Genomic DNA, 21,431 nt, shown 5'->3' with positions numbered 1-21,431 from the left:
ATTGGGACTTAATAATTGTTGACAGTGTTTTATTTTTTATAGTTATATTGTCCTTCTGATCGTAAATAGGTAGGAGACATTAAAAATGCATTTTTCTTTGGTACTTTTGTGATATACACACATGCAGTGATGATTTCTGGGTAATATGTTTGTTGGTCTTATACAATGTCAAGTCTGTGATTATTTGACGAGATGATAAGATTATACGGTTGCAAATTCAGGCACATAACCAGTAACTAGTGTTCACTAGGGCCCGTTGTAACGACCTCACTCCACTGCGAAGCCTCCTCTGTGTGTTTGAATGGTCTGTGATGCTTTTAGGTCATAGAGAGTCCTCTTTACAAATAAATTTTATTTAGTGTGAAGGGTTTGTTTTGTACATGGAGAACAAAACACTGTACAGTGGTTATTGTTGTCATGGTCACAGTGCTTGTCTCTGTTGTACCGGGTGTATATGAGGCCTGAGGTTCAGATTCATGATGTTCTTGGAGATGAAAAACTCAGGATTTCTTAGTTTGAAGAAAAAAGTGATTTTAGTTTGCAGGCTGAGATTATTTGGTAGAATTTAATTTTGAATAATTTATTGTGTGAATGCAGTACGTACATACATACAAAGACAGAAGTAGTGTACAGTACCTAATGAAGCTCCGCCCATCAGATGACTCACCCGAGACAAACCAGGAAACAGGAAGGTATTCTGCCTCACTGAAACAGACACACACACACACACACACACTGAGAGACGGACGATAGGATTAACCTTCAAACCAAAACAACCACTTCCTCTGAGAGAGTTCAGCTACAGGAGGTAATACTGGGAATACTGGAATATGACCACTTCAACCAGCTGCTGACTGCACACACTGAACCAGAGTTTTACAAGAAAACAAAGACTCAAAGTGAAAGTAACTTTGAGGGAACGGGGAGAGGCTGAGCTGTCTGTGCCTGCTGTGTGTCAGCTTCACTCAGAGACTAAATGGCTTCAAGATTAGAGGAAGATTTCTGCTGTTCTGTCTGTCAGGACATCTTTAAAGATCCTGTCATCCTGTCATGTAGCCACAGCTTCTGTAAAGACTGTCTGCAGAGCTGGTGGAGAGAGAAACAAACACGGGAGTGTCCAGTTTGTAAGAGAAGACATTCACAGGAAATACTACCTCCTAACTTTGCTTTAAAGAACCTTTGTGAGAGTTTCTTACAGGAGAGAGATCAGAGAGCTTCAGAGGCTCTCTGCACTCTGCACTCTGAGAAACTCAAACTCTTCTGTCTGGACCATCAGCAGCCAGTGTGTGTCATCTGCAGAGATTCAGATAAACACACCAACCACAGATTCAAACCCATCGATGAAGCTGCACCACAACACAGGAAGAAACTTGAGGAAACTCTGGAGCCCTTAAAGAAGAAGTTAAAGGATTTTGAACAGGTTAAAGTGAAGTGTGATCAAACAGCAGAACACATTCAGGTCCAGGCCCGACGCACAGAGAGGCAGATTAAGGAGCAGTTTAAGGAGCTTCACCAGTTTCTAGAGGAGGAAGAGGAGGCCAGGGTGGCTGCACTGAGGGAGGAAGAGGAGCAGAAGAGTCAGATGATGAAGGAGAAGATGGAGGCTCTGAGCAGAGAGATAGCAGCTCTTTCAGACACAGTCAGAGCCACAGAGGACGAGCTGAGAGCTGCAGACGTCTCATTCCTGCTCAACTACAAGGCTGCAGTGGACAGAGTCCAGCAGCGCCCCCTGCTGGATGATCCACAGCTGCCCTCAGGAGCTCTGATAGACGAGGCCAAACACCTGGGCAACCTGACCTTCAACATCTGGAACAAGATGAAGGACGTGGTCTCCTACACTCCTGTGATTCTGGACCCAAACACTGCTCATCCAGAACTCATCCTGTCTGAAGATCTGACCAGTGTGAGACAAGGAGAGGAGAGACAGCAGCTTCCTGATAATCCAGAGAGGATTGATGACTTTCCCTGTGTCCTGGGCTCTGAGGGCTTTAACTCAGGGACTCACAGCTGGGATGTCAAGGTTGGAGACAGTAAATGTTGGTCACTGGGTGTGTTAGCAGAGTCTGTCCAGAGGAAGGAATACATACAGTCTGGATTATGGACAATATGGTTCCGTCACGGTGAATACAGAGCGTCCTCCCCGCCAGATCGACTAGCTCTCCCATTGAAGAAGAAGCTCCAGAGGATCAGAGTGAATCTGGACTTTACGAGACAAAAGCTGTCGTTCTCTGATCCTGATACTAACACACACATACACACCTTCACACACACTTTCACTGAGAGGCTGTTTCCATTCATTGTCAGTGTGAGTAAAGTCCCTCTGAAGATTTTACCAGTGAAGGTCTCTGTGACTGTAGAACAACAGAAATAGATGGTGGTCATGATGGCGGTGATGATGATGATGATGGACATCAATCAGTTCATGTTTATTTCAAGACAAACTGAATTTCCTTCACTGACACTTGGAGGAACATGTGACTGTGTTGTCCTGATGATGTTGGTTGTCATGGTGATGAGGATGACAGCTACTGTATAAAATGGTGCTCTGGCCTAAACAAAAGGAGAATATAGATGAAGCTGGAAACCTGGTCTCGCTGTAGAGCTTTAGTTCTGACTGTAAAACTAACAAAGACACTTTCGTCTAAATTTGAATGTGATGTTTGCGTGATGATATAATTTATGTTCCACACTACTGTTGACAAGTTTGTAATCACCTGCCACTAAAGCTTGATGTGGTCCAGTCAGATGAGTGTGAGGACTCAGGGGCGTAAATATGGACAGTGCAGGCAGGGTGGTTGCACTGGGGCCCATGGGCTGAGGGGGCCCATGGGCTGAGGGGGCCCATGGAGAGTGTGGGACCTCCAAGAATATGTGGAGGCAGAAAATGAGCCCTTGCAAGTAATTCAGATTGCCACCTTAGAAATAAGCCTGTAATCAAGAACTCACATTCAATAAAGAATTAAAAAAACTTTTCTTTGGTACTTTTGTATTATACACATATGCAGTGATGATATCTGGGTAATAAGATTATACAGTATACGGCGAATTCAGGCACATAACCAGTAACTAGTGTTCACTAGGGCCCGTTGTAACGACCTCACTCCGCTGCGAGGACTCCTCTGTATGTTTGAATGGTCTGTGATGCTTTTAGGTCGTAGAGAGTCCTCTTTACAGATAGATTTTATTTAGTGTGAAGGGTTTGTTTTGTACATGGAGAACAAAACGCTGTACAGTGGTTATTGTCGTCATGGTCACAGTGCTTGTCTCTGTTGTACCGGGTGTATATGAGGCCTGAGGTTCAGATTCATGATGTTCTTGGAGATGAAAAACTTTGGTCTTGAAGAAAAAGTGATTTAAAATTACATGCTGAGATTAATTGATAGAATTTAATTTAGGATCATTCCTTGTGTGAATGCAGTACACACAGACAAAAACAGAAGTAGTGTACAGTACCTGATGAAGCTCCGCCCATCAGCTGACTCACCTGAGACAAACCAGGAAACAGGTTGTGCCTCACTGAGGCCGGGGTGGAGGCGGGTGCGAAGGTTCTGCCTGAAATGATGGCTGACAGCAGAGAAGAGAGAGCATATTCAGAATTTTTCAGTGGCATCCTGATTAGTGTTGTGTCGTTCGTGAACGAATCGTTCAAAAGAACGAATCTGTTGAGTGAATGTACTGAACTGAATCACTTCCAGAACTGATTTGTTCATTTCTCAGTTCAGTTGAGCTCAGCAGCCAGTGTGCAGGCTGGGAGTGGAACTGCCAATTCGGTCCGTGCGAACGATGAATCACTCGTGAGTCGCAAGGCAGCCGGGGTACAGGGAGGGACTGCCTACTGCGTGACGAATCACTCGGTGAACGAATCACTCGGTGAACGACGTAACCCGATCCTTGAGTGACTCAAATCATTTCTTCTCAGCGATACACTTTCACAGGGACCATTTTCTCCAAGCTAACAACTAATGTAGCCAGGAGTCAAGCCACATGAACACAATCACACACCTCCCCATTGTTTTAACAGACTTAGTTTCCAGATAAACAAACTTAAAACGTTAGGCTGGCCAGTAATGAGACTCACAAGTGCAGGGCAGACGCAGCAGCAGCAACGGAGAGAGACGGACTACGCAGTACACAGTCAGGGCTCCTCCCACCAAGCACTGAATGATTTGGTGAACAAATCTTTTGAACGAATCTTTTTAATGAACTGATTCTAGTGATTTTGTAACATCTAAAGAACTGCTTTGCCCATCACTTATCCTGATTGGCTGAGAGAGATCGTGGCAAAGTGTGATTGGATAACTAGAAGAGTGAACACCCATAGTCAGGTGATTAGAGGAAGCAGTGGGAGTGGGATGGAGAGAGTTATAAATGAATGAGCATAAGAAAGGTCTTCCTGATCGAACTTACGCTGAGCTTAATTTCTATAGCACATTCCAGCAACAAAGCGATTCACAGTGCTCTACATAAAACATCAAAATCACCAAAACAAAGTGCAAAAGAAACACATTATAAAAGGACATTGATTAGAGAACTGGAGAATAGAAAATACAAAGTTAAAATCTACTAAGACAGGTATAAAATACAAGAATAGAAGTTACAGTTAAGTTAAAATCAATAAAAGTGTGAATAATAAACCATTACAGTGCAATGCAAGAAATGAGTCCTACATTTTCTCTGCTGATATTCACATGCCACATTTTGTGTCCTGTGTCCATCTGTAGTGCTATGACTCCCCCACAGGGGTCACTAAAGGTCAGCTGGTCCTAAAACTGCACTTTTATTGGTGAAAGTCAACATGCATGTAATGTCATATTTCAATATTACTTTTAATTTATTTAAAGTGGCACTCAGTGATGACTTTGGAGGTTTTTGTTTTGCTCATGGAGAACAAAACGCTGTACAGTGCTTATTGTTGTCATGGTCACAGTTCTTGTCTCTGTTGTACCGGGTGCATATGGGGCCTGAGGTTCAGATTCATGATGTTCTTGGAGAGGAAAAACTTTGTTCTTGAAGAAAAAAGTGATTTCAAATTACATGCTGAGATTATTTGATAGAATTTAATTTTGGATCATTCCTTGTGTGAATGCAGTACATACAGACAAAAACAGAAGTAGTGTACAGTACCTGATGAAGCTCCGCCCATCAGCTGACTCACCTGAGACAAACCAGGAAACAGGTTGTGCCTCACTGACACAGAGACACACACACACACACACACACACACACACACACACTGAGAGACGGACGATAGGATTAAACTTCAGACCAAAACAACCACTTCCACTGAGAGAGGTCAGCTACAGGAGGTAATACTGGGAATACTGGAATATGACCACTTCAACCAGCTGCTGACTGCACACACTGAACCAGAGTTTTACAAGAAAACAAAGACTCAAGGTGAAAGTAACTTTGAGGGAACGGGGAGTGGCTGAGCTGTCTGTGCCTGCTGTGTGTCAGCTTCACTCAGAGACTAAATGGCTTCAAGATTAGAGGAAGATTTCTGCTGTTCTGTCTGTCAGGACATCTTTAAAGACCCTGTCATCCTGTCATGTAGCCACAGCTTCTGTAAAGACTGTCTGCAGAGCTGGTGGAGAGAGAGACCAACACGGGAGTGTCCAGTTTGTAAGAGAAGACATTCAAAGGAAATACTACCTCCTAACTTTGCTTTAAAGAACCTGTGTGAGAGTTTCTTACAGGAGAGAGATCAGAGAGCTTCAGAGGCTCTCTGCAGTCTGCACTCTGAGAAACTCAAACTCTTCTGTCTGGACCATCAGCAGCCGGTGTATGTCATCTGCAGAGATTCAGATAAACACACCAACCACAGATTCAAACCCATCGATGAAGCTGCACGACAACACAGGAAGAAACTTGAGGAAACTCTAGAGTCTTTAAAGAAGAAGTTAAAGGATTTTGAACAGGTTAAAGTGAAGTGTGATCAAACAGCAGAACACATTCAGGTCCAGGCCCGACGCACAGAGAGGCAGATTAAGGAGCAGTTTAAGAAGCTTCACCAGTTTCTAGAGGAGGAAGAGGAGGCCAGGGTGACTGCACTGAGGGAGGAAGAGGAGCAGAAGAGTCAGATGATGAAGGAGAAGATGGAGGCTCTGAGCAGAGAGATAGCAGCTCTTTCAGACACAGTCAGAGCCACAGAGGACGAGCTGAGAGCTGAAGACGTCTCATTCCTGCTCAACTACAAGGCTGCAGTGGACAGAGTCCAGCAGCGCCCCCTGCTGGATGATCCACAGCTGCCCTCAGGAGCTCTGATAGATGAGACCAAACACCTGGGCAACCTGACCTTCAACATCTGGAACAAGATGAAGGACGTGGTCTCCTACACTCCTGTGATTCTGGACCCAAACACTGCTGGTACAAGACTCATCCTGTCTGAAGATCTGACCAGTGTGAGACAAGGAGAGAAACAGCAGCTTCCTGATAATCCAGAGAGGTTTGATGGTCACTACTGGTCTGTCCTGGGCTCTGAGGGCTTTAACTCAGGGACTCACAGCTGGGATGTCGAAGTTGGAGACAGTACATACTGGTCACTGGGTGTGTCAGCAGAGTCTGCCCAGAGGAAGGGACCCATACAGTCTGGATTATGGAGAATATGGTTCTCTGTAGGTGAATACTCAGCGTTCTTCCCATCAGACCCACCCACTGATCTTCAAGTGCAGAAGAAGCTAAAGAGGATCAGAGTGATTTTGGACCAGGAGAGAGGAAAGCTGTCGTTCTCTGATCCTGATAGGAACACACGCATACACACCTTCACACACCCTTTCACTGAGAGGATGTTTCCATACTTCAACATTATGGATAAACTGAAGATTTTACCAGTGAAGGTCTCTGTGACTGTAGAACAAAAGAAATAGAGGATGATGATGAACATTAATCAATTTGCATGTATTTCAAGATGTACTGGGTTTTTTTTAATCTCATGCTCGTGTATCATGTGAGTATGTTGCTCTTATGATGTTAGTTGTCATGGTGATGTGGATGACATGTTGGTAGAGAATAACAACAAATAAGAAACAACCATCCGTGATTAGAAGAGAAACCTTTGTTCTTTGGGGCCACATACGATTAGATTATTGATCACACCTGTAAAGTTAATGTGTATTTGAACACTAGCTAAACTTGATCCTAATTGATCTGAAGTGTTAAAGAGACTTCATTGTACATTATCTGTCTGTTGTATTCCATCCTGTGTTTCTGTGTGGCTGCACTCAGCAGCTAGAAGTTTTTGTGACTGTTGCTTTGCACATCAGGTCTCAGTCACACAGTCGAGGAAACCTGCTGTTTGTTATCTCCTGTTGATGTGGTCCAATCAGACGCGTGAGACGACTCCTCTGTATGTCTGAATGGTCTCCGAAGCTTTTAGGTTGTAGAAAGTTCTGTCTACAAATAGATGTTATTAAGTCATTAAATCCACACTGATGCGTAGCCATGGCAACATCAAGAGAGGACAATAAAATGTGTTTATTTTTTTTAGTTGTATATTGTCCACTGGACTCGCTGTAGTTTTTACTCCTCATTGGTTCCAGCGCACTGGTTGACATAACTTGACAACTGCCTGACAACAGAGTTAGTCCCACCTGACGTAATGATTGGCTTATCGTAGTCCTCTCATGAAGCTCATTGGTTATTTGTAGATTTAACCAAGAAACCAGACTGTGTATTTAAAAGGAAACTCCCTGTTGTGTTCCACAGGTGCACTGCCTTTTAATATGGTGGGGTGTAATTCATTTCCATTCAAAGGGGCTCAACTGGTATGGGAAACATACGTTTACATTGCTAAAGCTAGTGTAAAAAATGTCCGGGCAGCAAGTTAAGATCTACCAGAATTTGGTTTAAATACATGTCACTGCTGATTGGGTAACACCTCACCAAACGAGGGAAAACCTACCTCAAAGCTTGTTACACACTGTTTCAAGGAAACATTCAATCTGGAAACTGTTGCAAAACTGTGCACACTATTTTCAGATTGAACACCCCCCCACTGTTTGATGTCACGATGCCGGACGAATCAGTCAACTTGTAGGTGTACGAACAAAATTAATCATATAGACATGTAGTATTCTGCTTCCTCGTGTGTATTAGACCTCATTGTACCTGAAGTAAACCTTGGTGTCCTTGGAGAGTTTTCATTTGTGTGTGAGAAGCTTGCTTTGTAGCTGTTCTCATGACAGTTATCTGTTAACTGGAGTCCTTCCATTTGCCTCCCTTTTCCTGTGCACGTCTAAGTTTTAATTATATTATGTGACGGAACCTGTGATTCTTTGTCAGACCTGCAGAGGACACTCCCGGTGTCAGAGCTCTGACCTCTCAGCTGAAATAGATTGACTCTGTTATAACCCTTATTATTCTGTTTTATCACTTTATTAAATAACACAAAAGACACCTTGATTGTTTCACTCCTTATTTGTCCACTTCTGCCACAACAGGAGGATAGTTATTGTTGTGAAAAGAAAGAAAAACATAAATATAACAGCTGGTTACAAAGTTTTGGTAACACTTTACTTGACGGTATCTACATAAGGGTGACATGACACAGTCATGATCCTGTCATAAACATTATGTACATGTCATAAACATTTATGACTGCTGTCATTAAGTGTCATTCGGTTTTTGTAATGACAAGTTGACATTATTTGGGTTGTCTTGATTATGACAACTTGACATTGATCAAAGTGACATTACCAGAAGATGTCTTTGTCATAACAACTTGACATTAACAAGAAATTCACCTCTTTTTGTGTTTATGACAAGTTGACATAATGATTATTATTGTTATGACAAAGACAACTTCTGGTGATGTCATCCTGGTTAATGTCAAGTTGTCATAATCAAGACAACCCAAATAATGTCAACTTGTCATTACAAAAACCAAATGACACTTAATGACAGCAGTCATAAACGTTTATGACATGTACATAATGTTCATGACAAGTTCATGACAGTGTCATGTCATAGTTATGACAATGTCATGTCACCCTTATGTAGATACCTTCAAGTAAAGCGTTACAAGTTTTCAGCAGCAGTGTATGTTGTTATTACCTCCGCCAAGGAGGTTATGTTTTTGCCAGCTTTTGTCTGTTTGTTTGCACAATAACTCAAAAAGTTATGAACGGATTTTGATGAAATTTTCAGGAAAGGTTGATAATGGGACAAGGAACAGATGATAATTTTGGTGGTGATCGGTTGAAGTGAAGTGGATAAAATAATAAAATGTCGGGAAATCCGAGCTGCTTGGTGGAGGTCTGCGCTCTCCGAGTGCTTTTCTAGTTTAAAAATGTTCCTTTTCCCCAAATATGCTTTAGTGTTTAACCTGTCATATATTAAATATCCCACATTTCCTCTGCTGATATTCACACACCACATTTTGTGAGTGCGTCCTGTGTCCATCTGTAGTGCTATGATTCCCCTACAGGGGTCACTAAAGGTCATCTGGTCCTGAAACTGCACTTGTATTGTTGAAATTCAACATGCACGTAATCCCATATTTCAGTTATTTTCAACTTATTTTAAGTGGCACTCAGTGGTGACTTTGGAGGTTTTCCTGGTACATCAAACTGGTAAGAGACCACAGGGTACACCTAGAACAGATTGGTGCAGGTCGGTTCCCCTTTAGTATTCATTACATCATCCGGCCTTGCTGTGTTTTTCAGTGTGCCGCCACCATCGTCATCCTCTGCATCGGAGAGACACACAACCTGATCAACTACGTGTCCTTCATCAACTATCTGTCGTACGGCGTCACCATCGCAGGCCTGCTGTACTACCGCTGGAAGAAACCCAACCTGTACCGACCCATCAAGGTACCAGCACTTCTTTGTACCACGTAACTAAGTACATTTACTCTAGTACTGTGCGAAAGCACAAATCTGAGGTACTCATGTCACTTTCTACTTCTACTCGACTCCATCTCAGAGGGTAATATTGTACTTTTACTGCACTACATTTATCTGCTTCAGTTACTAGTTATTTTACAAGTTGAAATTATGCACAAAGCATATGAAGAGTTGATAATACAAATAAAATATATACAAATAATCACCAGTTATCCATAATTTCGTGATTATATTTACATACTTTTACTCAAATAATATTTTCTGTCCAGGACTCTGACTTGAGTATTTTTACAGTGTGGTATTAATACTTTTACTTAAGTAACAGACGTCACTACTACTACCACCCCTGCTTTTATCTCACCATGTCACCACCACGTGCACCTCATTACCATTATAGATTATTATAAATCCATGAATGATTGTAAACTTAAATCTCGTGTGTTTCCTTCAGGTGAACCTGCTGGTTCCTGTGTGCTACCTGATGTTCTGGGCGCTGCTGCTGGGTTTCAGTCTTTACTCAGAGCCGGTGGTTTGCGGCGTGGGTTTAGTCATCATGCTCACCGGGGTACCTGTCTACTTCCTGGGCGTCCACTGGAAAGAAAAACCAAAGTGCATCTACAACTTCATCGGTGAGTTCCTTAAAGGAGGTCTGATTGGAGGTTTGGACTCTGTCTGTTGTAGCCAGTGGTGGAAAGTAACTGAGTACATTTAGTCAAAGTACTGTACTTAAAGGGGAACACCACCTAAATTAAGAATTCTAATGTTATTTCCATGGCCTGGGAAAGCTAAATCAATATATGTGAACATGAGATCCTCTCTCTCAAAGCCAGAAACCAGAGAAGGAGATCTCTAACTTGTGATGTCATCAAGTGTAAAGTCTGGAGCTGCTCCATCAACATTTAATGGGTGCCTGATTTTGTGGACTCACAGAATGTTGAGGGTTTTTTTTTTTATACCCAAATGAGCTTTATTCTATTGTAGTGTTCTCAGTTCTGAAACAGAAAATGTACCCATATACGCAGAACACTCTCCTGCATGCTCTCAGTGTCATCTAGACCAGTGGTTCCCAACTGGTCCACCCCTGGGGTCCAGATCTCTCCTTAGGCATTAGTTCAAGGTCCACACAGTTTTATACATTCTGCATCATACTTGCTTTTTGTTATGTTGTTGAGCTAGTTTGCTTTCACTGTTAAGTGGCTGTCCAGCAGTCAGTCACTCAACAGCAGGAAACAGCACTTCAAAATAAAAGCTCAGTGCTGGAAATTCACTGTACTCTAATATAAAGTGTGTTTCTTACAAATTTGAGAATGGGCCTGTGACCCACTTTTGGACCAGGACCCACCAGTTGGGAACCACTGCACTAGAATATAGCAATAGATAGAATATAGCAACTGCAGACTTTATACCCTATGACATCACAAATTGAAGTTTTACCGCTCTGGTTTTTGGATTTGGGAGAGAGTGGCTCACTTTCACTGATACTTCTGCACTGTTTTAGACCAGAGGATAACATGTATACATTTTTAAAATCACCGTAGTTCCCCTTTAGGTGTAATTTACTTGTATGTTACTCGAGTATTTCAATTTGATGGTACTTTATATGTCTACTCTTCTACATTATGGAGGCAAATATTGGCCAATAAATATATGTAAATATAGACCTATGTAAATGCAGGTTCATTCGTATGGGTTTGTATTTCTCTGTAATGTAGCACAGTGTTAACAATGTTACTGATACTATTCTTTCTCACACCTTCAACTCAAACCATTGTGTTGCCCCGCCCAAAACATGTAATTTAATAATTAAATTTATATCATAAAAATGTGGGCAACTAGTCGACTAATGGCCCTAAATGATGACTATTGGTCGACTAGTACAAGGTATCTACATAAAGATGACATGACACTGTCATAACTATGACATGACACGGTCATGAACCTGTCATAAACATTATGTACATGTCATAAATGTTTATGACTGCTGTCATTGTCATTCGGTTTGTAATGACAAGTTGACATTGTTTGGGTTGTCTTGATTATGACAACTTGACATTAACCAGGATGACATTACCAGAAGATGTCTTTGTCATAACAACTTGACATTAACATGATATGCACCTCTTTTTGTGTTTATGACAACTTGACATAATGATTGATACAAAGACATCTTCTGGTAATGTCATCCTGGTTAATGTCAAGTTGTCATAATAAGGACATCCCAAACAAATTTAATGTCAACTTGTCATGACAAAGACAACTTCTGGTAATGTCACTCTTATTAATGTCAAGTTGTCATAATCAAGACAACCCAAACAATGTCAACTTGTTACAAAAACCAAATGACACTTAATGACAGCAGTCATAAATGTTTATGACATGTACATAATGTTTATGACAAGTTCATGACTGTGTCATGTCATAGTTATGACAGTGTCATGTCACCCTTATGTAGATACCTTAAAGTAAATTGTTACTGAAAATCCTTAGTCGGGGGCAGCCCTAATTTTAAGATACCTTAAGGACCACAAGCTGAGTGCCATCTAGTTCTAGATATTGGAGAAAAGGCAGACATCTCTACAGCTGATATCTCCAACACTCAAAAAAAATGTGTTTTTTATTTTGGGATGAACTGTCCCTTTAAATAAAAGATATGAGTACTTCCTCCACCACTGGTTGTAGCTAATACATAATAATAATATATCTAACTCTTGTTTTCCTGCAGAGAGGGCGACGTACGTGGGCCAGAGGTTGTGTTTCGTGGTCTTTCCTCAGATCGACCCCATTGAGACCGCCAACCCTTCAGAATGGACTGACCGCTCATCAGGCAGGAGCAGTTTGTCTGCCAATTCTTAAAACTTTTTTGTCCCTGAATATATGAAGTTCTTTTGTTTTTGCCTCCTTGTTTTTATTCCGTCACTGTGTAAGTCCGGACACTTCTTCCAGGTTTGGGAGCTTCCCGTCTGACCTTTGACCCTCTGAGACTCTGGTTTCCCTGCAGTCGAGTGGAAACACCCGCTCTTCTGCGCGGGCTTCTTGCACTTTTTATTTTCCTCTCTTTTCTACTAAGTCGTCAAGTTACAACAACCTAATGCCAACAGTGTCACGCTGTTGAAAATGACTTTTATTCCCGTATTGGACCCATTTGTTCCCTTTTTTTCTGTAACATGACAGAACTCTGAGCGACTGGCGGCTCTTTCTTCTGAATGTTGCTGCTGTTATATCGTGCCTTAAGGCCTTTTCACACCAAGTCCCAAACAAATCATCAGTATTCTGAAAACAGTAAAACAAAATTATCTCAGAGAAGATCTGAAATTGAGTGAAGCCTCAAACTAAAACACAACAGTCTTCATGTATTGTTATTCTTTTCATCTGCTGCGTAACTGTGTTTTCGTAATTGCCCCCTGATATACATATATCTGCGATTTCACTGGTCTCATATCCTGTTCTATTGGAAGAAGAGGTTGAGAGAATATTTTAGGCATTTAATCAGTAGAGATGATTCATCATAACATCGTCCTTAAAGGTAACCGAAGAGAAAACCAGAACTTTGGGTTGCAGAGCGTCGTTCCTGTGGGCTACAGTAACACTAAACCCCTGCGCTTGCCTGAGAAGGACTAAATGCACAAACCCACTATTTTTTAAATATTCCACAGAGAGAGGGACTCTCACTGCAGCCTGTTCTATCTTGTTCTAAAAATGTGGTTCCCGGTTCCTTTGTTTCAAAGCCACTAGGTTTTTTGAATCAGTTTTTGGTTAGATGCCTGAATTAAGGTCTGTGTTTAACACAAGCTGGAGAGACTTTCAAGTTTTGTTCCACGACATAAAATACATCAGTAAATACCCCACAATGTTGAAGCTTCTATGTAAGTTAAAAAAGGAGGTTGCTAACAAGTGGTTAAATGAGACTACAGATCATCGTCATGTCGACCAAGGCTTTACAGGCTTATTGTGGTGGGGCCGTTAAGTCATGTGACTGTGGCGTAGTTTGTTTATAGCCTAATGCTAGCTTTTCACCTCCTGCAATTGCATTTAAGCTTTGAAAATCCTAAAAGTGGCCTCAATTTGTCTTGCTGGACAAAATGTGCCAGTATCATAAACTTCTGTTTACCACAGAGCTTATTTGCTGTCTGTGTGTCCCATTCTTGTGAATGAGATATTTTAAGAACACCTGAGGGAATTTCTACAACTTTGGCACAAACATCCACTTGGATTCAACGATGAACAGATGACATTTTAGTGTCACAGGTTAAAGATCAAGGTCACTGTGACCTAGTTTGTGTCACTCTTGTGAAATCAAACCTGTAGGGATTTTTTTTTTAATTTGGCACAAATGTCCACTTGAACTCAAGGATGAAGTAGTTACATTTTCATGGTCAAAAGTCAAAGGTCACTGTGACCTTGCATTTGTCTCATTCTCATGAACGAGATATCTCAAGAAGGCCTCGCAAGAATTTTCTCAAATTTAACACAAACGTCCACTTGGACTCAAGAATTAACTGAGTTTGGTGGTCGAAGGTCAAAGATCAAGGTCACTGTTACCCAGTTTGCGTCATTCTTTTGAATGCAGTATCTCAAAAACACATTAAGGGAGTTTTTTTTCTTTCTTTTTTTTACTTTGGCACAAACGTCCCATTGAACTCAAGGATGATCTGGTTAAAATTTGGTGGTCACTGGTCAAGGTCTGTGTGACCCCATTTGTCACATTCTCGTGAATGAACAATCACAAGAACACCTTCAGGGAATTTCTTTGAATTTGGCACAAACGTCCACTTGAACTCAAGGACAAACTGATTAGGACTTGGTGGCTGATAGAATACAATAATAAAGTGATGACATTTTATATCCAATAGGTCAAAGGTCAGCTACACTGTGATGTCATAATGTTCCTCAAAGCACTTTCATGACCATTAGTCAACGTCATATCTCAGGAACAGAAGGGGAGACATTTGGTCATATACTGAATTGGTGACACTAATCTCGGGTGTCCACCTTGAAATTGTGCGTCTGTGCCGCCAGGATGAAGATGTGTGTGAAGCATCCATGTGTCTTTGTGGAAACATCCATGTTTGAAACACTGCCAACTGTCCTGGCTTCATTTGAGTCAGATGTAAACTGAACTTAGCTGGAGTCATTCAACCACGAGGCAGTAACTGTAGTGTTTAAAAAATGTATTTTCATGGAAATGTCAGACTTGGTGTGAAAAGACCTTTAATGGAAAAAATGTATATTCGGATGTTTATTAACTGATTCACTATATTAGATTTTAATATATTTTGTGAGTGCCTTTTGCTTTGTGTATTGAATTTGTTTATTTGAGAAGCACTTTGGTCTTCCACCGTCTGTCTCTTTGTCGTTCAGTCTGAACTCCTCTCATTTGTAAAACCGGATGGCGCTGGATTCATTTTGCACAAAGCACCATCACATCCCTGAGACCAAGGGCAAGCTCGAGTTTATTAATCTATCATTAACATAGTAGTTGTGTTCACTTTACCCGCTGCTGCGCTCACATCAGTCCACATGATTTACTGTAGCAATGCTCACAAATCTCTGCAGCAAAGTCAGATTTTAAAATGTTGTGGCAGCTTCCGTTATGTTTATTGAGTCATGATAATGAAACATGTGACTGAAACAGTATTGGCCCTTTTTACAAATATAATTCATCCTGTTCCACCTCTTCTTGTAGGGAATTAATCACTGTGCTCAGGTTGGCTCTGTAAACAGCACAAAGCCAACTTTCAGTAACTCCTGACTCTGTGTGCTCACTTATTATGTGATGATTTAATACGACACATAACAATGTGAAGTGATATATCTTTCTGTTTTTTGTTGTCAGACAAAAAAAAACTGTGATTTATCCTAAATTTAGCCAGTTAGCATCTTTAGACTCTCGATTAAATCATAATTTTCTGACTGAGCAGTTTTTTTTACACATAAAAACAGAGAGCTGTTTGTTGTTTCAAACACCATAATGCAAAATATTATAATCAAAAGCAGAGTTTATTTTTGCACAAATATTCAAGCAGATAAAGCGGAAGTATTTTGGCGATACGTATGTGTAAAAAGTGAAACAAGCTGTGTCCCAGTGCCACAAACAGTACTGTGTGCCACATGCACCATATACTAATCTCCATACACTGTTTTGCAGTCAGTATTCAAGAAACCATGCATGTTATATGAATAGGAATTCAGAGGTAGAAGAAGTACTCAGACATATTACTTAAAGGAATAGTTCGGATATTTTTTTTTTTAGCCATCTAAAAATATCAATATCAGTTTACCTGTGCACTATCTTGAGAGTATTTTCACTTCATAATCTTTCAGTCAGCCAGCCCTTTCTTCCCAACACATTCTCACTCTGACCTCATCACATATTGACGTTCGGTCGTAGACTTTCCACGTCCACATACGATGTGCAAGGTACCCTGGGTTTGTTGGTTGTTGACGTTCTGGGACACTGTGTCAAGTTCAGCCTGTTACATGTCTTCTTTCAAGATACACTTCCGTTTGTCGGTACAACATTACGAATTGACGATTTTTTCCTTCAACAGTTATTTTACATATGGTTACGTTTAACCAACACACATAGTTGGGTTAAGGCAACAAAAGCACGTGGTTAGGTTTAGGAAAAAAGAACAGGATTTGGCTTCAGAATCTTGTGGGACACGAACACCGCCTCTCTCAGGTGAAAGTCAGTGTTTGTTGGACCCATCCACCTCCCCTCCCGCCCACCCCACTTGCACTTTGGTCCACCTTAACTTTTGTCCTTGTCCTACTGCACTTCCCCCTGACACTGGCGGGTGCTGTGAAACTACAACGGCAACTGGCCGCATATCATGCCGACGTTAAAGGATGGCTTTTTCCATTGGTTTCTTATGCAGCAAGCCACTGCCCAAGCGCCAGATTTCAACGACTTCGGAGTGAGACCGGACAGGGAAGCCGTTAACAGCCTCAGTTCCTGTCAAAGCCGCCAGGCTCCATTGACAAAAACAGTAATTTTAGCTTGCTAAATATGTGAGCTGCTGTTCTACCACTGCCTCAGTCAGTTAGTTTGCTTGTGTTATTATGTGACTTTGGTGAATCTGAACTAAATGCCAAAGTTATACAATAACACAAACTAACAAACTAATGGAGGCAGCAGTAGAACAGCAGCTTCCATGTTTAGTGAGCTAAAATCACTGTCTGGCAGCTTTGACAGGAACTGAAGCCATCAACAGCTCCTCTGTCGGAAAGGGTTGTCTGACGTGAAGGTGAAGCAGTCAAGATAGTCTCAATGTAGCATACACTTAATCTGATGCTGATTGTTTTAGGTGGGACGTTTTTTAAGATGGCTAAAATATGTTTCACTGCTGACCCCATTGACAGCAGTGGATTGTTTAGCTTCCGTGTCAGACTCCCATCTGCTTCTCCAAACTGAGGACGTGCCGACTGACATCTACTGTATGTAGTACACTGTGGATAAGCACCTCATACAACACTACTTCAAAAAATCTGAACTATCCCTTTAAGTAAAGCTACATAAATATCAGCATCAATATATACTCAAAGCACCAAAACTAAAAGTACTTATTATGCGTACTATCCCATTTCACAATGATATGTATTATATATATATAATTATTAATGGTCATGACTTTAATGTTGCAGCTGGTAAGAGGGGAGCTCATTTTAATGACTTTACACTGTATGTAAATTAATTTGCAGCTGTGGTTAGTACCTTCACTTCCTTTGTGCATTGCATTTTGAGACAGTAGCAAACATCAACAGCACACTAAAAACAAACATTTCTCAGTGTGCACTCTGATCATTCTAAGTACTCCTAATCTCTGCGGTACAGAACTGGGACACAGCTTTATTAATTCAATCCCGTGTGTATAACTGTTTATATTTTACTGTGCATTCCTTCTGTATGTTTCACCTGCTTCTGTTTGAATGTAGAGACCAGCTGACTCTGATAATATTTCTGTATTGTAATATTTAGTTTCAGTATTGAAGTTACAGTAGACGTCCCTTTCCAACAGCTGCCATTTACTTACAGAGGAATTCCACTAATCTTTACAGATGATTTTAAGTATTGGGTTTTAACAAAGAAATATGTTTGATGCATTCATGGGGCTCAAAAAATGTGTTTAAAACTATACAGAACAACTGTATGTTGTCAGGGGTCAGTTGCACAAAACACCTTAAGTTACGATTTTCCTTAAAATCCATGTCAGGGCTTTCTTAAAATAAAATCAGTAGCACAAAACACATCTTTTCCTTCAGGTTTCCTTAAACTGTTCACTTAAGTATGTACGGTTTTCTTCTTATCTTGGTCTTATACTTAAGGAATCCCTTAAAGTTAGTGAAACCATTGCACAAAAGACTATAGGTGTCACAAGTTTAAGCACAAGCAAACAAATGGTTACCATGGAAACTGCAGTATTTTTTTCCAATGCAGCAAATGCCTTAACATTTTTACTTAACTAAGGAAACCTTCTAAGGGAATCTGTGCAATACCCTTAAGTAAGTTCCCCAGTTTAGGAAAAATTAAGTCTTAAGTGTCATACTTGAGGAGAAATCTTAAGGTGTTTTGTGCAACTGGCCCCAGAGACCTCTGCCAAACTCCATTCAGAAAAGTTGCAGTTTAAAAGTTGCTTGCTTGTCGATTAGAAAACAGAACTGATGGAATTAATGTTTTTAAAAATCTTTATGGCTCTGTTGTTATTTCGGCACCCTTTTGATTTGTTAATTGCGATTCAATGTTAATCAGATCTTTGATGAGAAATGAAATCTGCAGCCTTTGACCAAGCATGCACTGTCCTATAGTTATCAGCAAAGCCCAGAGAGTGGCTTCCCCAGTGGCTCATATTCTCACTCAGTCCAGTATTTGCTGTTTTAGGATGTCTGCTCTCTCAGATAGCAGCAACAGACATCTTAAATGGCCTTATGCAAACTCATCTAACTTCACAGACTACAAAGGGGGATTCATTCTGTTGGTAAATAACATGTAAAAAGGTGAAATCCAGGAGAACCACAGCACAGGATGTGAGGCAGCTGTTGTCTTCACATACAGACACTTTTACACTGTAAATTATTTGTAAAGCATCAAGTGTTTACAATGGGGTCATTACACGGAGTGTTAACTTGGATGTACTTTAGAGCACTTTTTGTAAAAATGAGTAAAATAACTATAGCGGCACAATAAATGGAGAATGAACATGTGTACTGTTTTACTACGTATAAATTTGACTGACTTGTACTTGCACTTGATTTTTTTCTTCCCGTGCTACTTTATATTTGTACTCCATTACATTTGTCTTACGCACAAAGAGCTTATAACAGTTGATGTCTTATTTTAAATAAAACTCCCCAGTAGAGCTGTGAGACGATCGAACTTGACTATCAAAAGCGGGGGTGTCAAACATACGGCCCAGGGGCCAGAACCGGCCCGCCAAAGGGTCCAATCTGGCCCACTGGATGACTTTGTGTGCCTCATAGTGATGTACTGGTGAAGGCTGAGAGGTGTCAACAGTGAGGAGGGACTTCATGTAAAATGCTGCCTCAGAAGCTTTTCACCAGAACACAGCTCTCTGAAACAACACTGAATACTTCCTGTGGTCAGATTTAAACATACTGAACATTGTGGAAAATATCATCAACCAGCAGCTTCAGTACAAAAGAATCTGTGTCAGACTATCACACGCAAGTGAATTACATTTAAAGTCAATGTGATTCATTTTTGTGTCATATGCTTATTCTCAAGAGTTGAAAAATCTGAACTTCGCTGACCTATTTGTGCTGTGATAGCCAATCAGCAATGAGATCCTCCAGGGACGTATGACATCGAGGACGTACCGGCAGAAGTTCAGTCATTGATTCAGCACTTTCCACACAAATGATGCGAGTTATTCGCACATATAAAGTGAGTCAGCACAAAATATTCTAGCGCATCATGTTGGCAAAGGGAAACCTTTGAGGGGGTTGTAATTTAAAGGTCATTATGTAATGGTTTTACTGGTCTGGCCCACTTGAGATCAGTGTGTGCTGATCTGAAATGAGTCTGACACCCCTGATCTACAGGATGTAAAAGTCATTTTACTATATAATGACTCTGTGTGTGTGTGTGTGTGTGTGTGTGTGTGTGTGTGTGTCTGCTCCATGTTTTTCTCCTCACTGACTTGGTCAATCCATGTGAAATTTGGCACAGTGGTAGAGGGTCATGGGAGGATGCCAATGAAACAATATTACATCAATTGGCCAAAGGGGGGCGCTATAGCAACCCATTGAAATGTCAAACTTTGAATGGGCATATCTCATGCCCCGTATGTCGTAGAGACATGAAACTTTGCACAGAGATGCCTCTCCTCACGAGGAACACATTTGCCTCAAGAACCCATAACTTCCGGTTATATAGATTTTCCACCATTTTGAATTTTTTGAAAAACACTTCAAATGGATCTCTTCCTAGGAAGTTTGAGCGATCTGCATGAAACTGGGTGAACATAATCTAGGGAGCAATATCTAAAGTTCCCTCTTGGCAAAAGTTGGAAAACTTACTAAAACTGAGCTTCTATAAGGCAATGAATATTGCGGAGGGCGTGGCTCATCACATAAAGGTGTAGAACATCTCAAGGGTTTCACCCATCACCACGCAACTTTGTAGGCATATGACCACACATAATCTGAGGGGACCCCTCCATTATTGACCCCATCAAACAAAATGGGGGCGCTAGAGAGCTCATTTCTTATCTAGGCCTAACCGCCATATCGATTTTTACTGAAAGGTGACTGGAGAATTTTTTTTAAAAGATTTTTTTGGGGCATTTTTGCTTTTAATCGATAGGACAGCTTAAGTGTGAAGGGGGAGAGAGAGGAGGAATGACATGCAGCAAAGGGCCACAGGCTGGAGTTGAACCCGGGCCGCTGTGGCAACAGCCCTGTACATGGGGCGTCCTCTCTATCTACTAAGCCACCGACGCCCCAGTGACTGGAGAAATTTAACTCTAAAATATGCCGAGGGAAGCTCAGGTGAAGTTTTAGAGTCCTCACATCACTTGCGGAGATCCAAGGGGAGAGGAGGTAGCAACACAACTCCATCTAATGGAGGCTTACGGCGCCCCAGATTCAAATGTCCAAAAACACATAATTGAAACCACAAAATATCTCCATGCAACTGCACATACGTGAATGCGGTGCGCAGAGAGGCAGTCAGAGCTACAGGCTACAATGAGGCTAAAAACAGAGTTCAAATTACGTTTTTCCAAACAACTTTTTATGTCGGGGCTTCAGGACACTTGGATCACTACGGACGAGCAGTATGGAGATATTTTGTTTGAATCTCGGGCACTGTCAGCCTCCATTAGGTGGAGTTGTGCTGCTACCTCCTCTCCCCTTGGATCTCCGCAAGTGTTGTGAGGACTCTGAAACTTCACCTGAGCCTCTCTCGGCATATGGGTGAGTAGATAATGGCTGAATTTTCATATTTGGGTGCACTATCCCTTTAACTTATTACAACTACCCTTTTAACATTCATTGTTTTAGCCAACTCATACACACAAATTTTACAGAGCAAAAAGAAACTGACTGAAGCTAAGTATATTTACAGTA

General features: G+C 41.2%; 3 protein-coding genes across 4 annotated transcripts in view; all 3 read left to right on the top strand.

Annotated features, from left to right (window-relative positions):
* Positions 1-16,764, top strand: part of slc7a10b (solute carrier family 7 member 10b) — a 44,300-nt gene extending 27,536 nt beyond the window's left edge. Inside the window, exons 9-11 of the mRNA XM_049574146.1 lie at positions 9,663-9,812; positions 10,297-10,474; positions 12,568-16,764. Of these exons, the coding sequence (XP_049430103.1) occupies positions 9,663-9,812; positions 10,297-10,474; positions 12,568-12,698 (459 nt within the window). The 3' untranslated portion in view covers positions 12,699-16,764. The remainder of the gene's footprint in view (positions 1-9,662; positions 9,813-10,296; positions 10,475-12,567) is intronic.
* LOC125887385 (zinc-binding protein A33-like) lies at positions 712-8,384 on the top strand. 2 transcript variants are annotated; one of them, XM_049574149.1, is made up of 2 exons: positions 712-899; positions 5,398-8,384. In XM_049574149.1, the coding sequence occupies exon 2, from the start codon at positions 5,475-5,477 to the stop codon at positions 6,864-6,866; it is 1,392 nt and encodes a 463-aa protein (XP_049430106.1). In that variant the 5' UTR covers positions 712-899; positions 5,398-5,474; the 3' UTR covers positions 6,867-8,384. The 2 variants fall into 2 exon arrangements, with proteins under 2 accessions (XP_049430106.1, XP_049430105.1); XM_049574148.1 differs by lacking the exon at positions 712-899 and adding an exon at positions 2,960-3,505 and having other exon boundaries at positions 5,177-8,384.
* Positions 897-2,943, top strand: LOC125887383 (nuclear factor 7, ovary-like). Its single transcript, XM_049574147.1, has one exon. It carries the CDS (start codon positions 977-979, stop codon positions 2,369-2,371), a length of 1,395 nt encoding a protein of 464 aa, XP_049430104.1. The 5' UTR covers positions 897-976; the 3' UTR covers positions 2,372-2,943.
* Positions 16,765-21,431: the final 4,667 nt, after the last annotated feature.

The sequence above is a fragment of the Epinephelus fuscoguttatus genome, linkage group LG4 (genome assembly GCF_011397635.1).
Source record: "Epinephelus fuscoguttatus linkage group LG4, E.fuscoguttatus.final_Chr_v1".
In the NCBI taxonomy this organism is placed as follows: domain Eukaryota; kingdom Metazoa; phylum Chordata; class Actinopteri; order Perciformes; family Serranidae; genus Epinephelus; species Epinephelus fuscoguttatus.
Note: the sequence above shows the minus strand (reverse complement) of the source record. Positions and strands in the feature narration are given on the sequence as shown.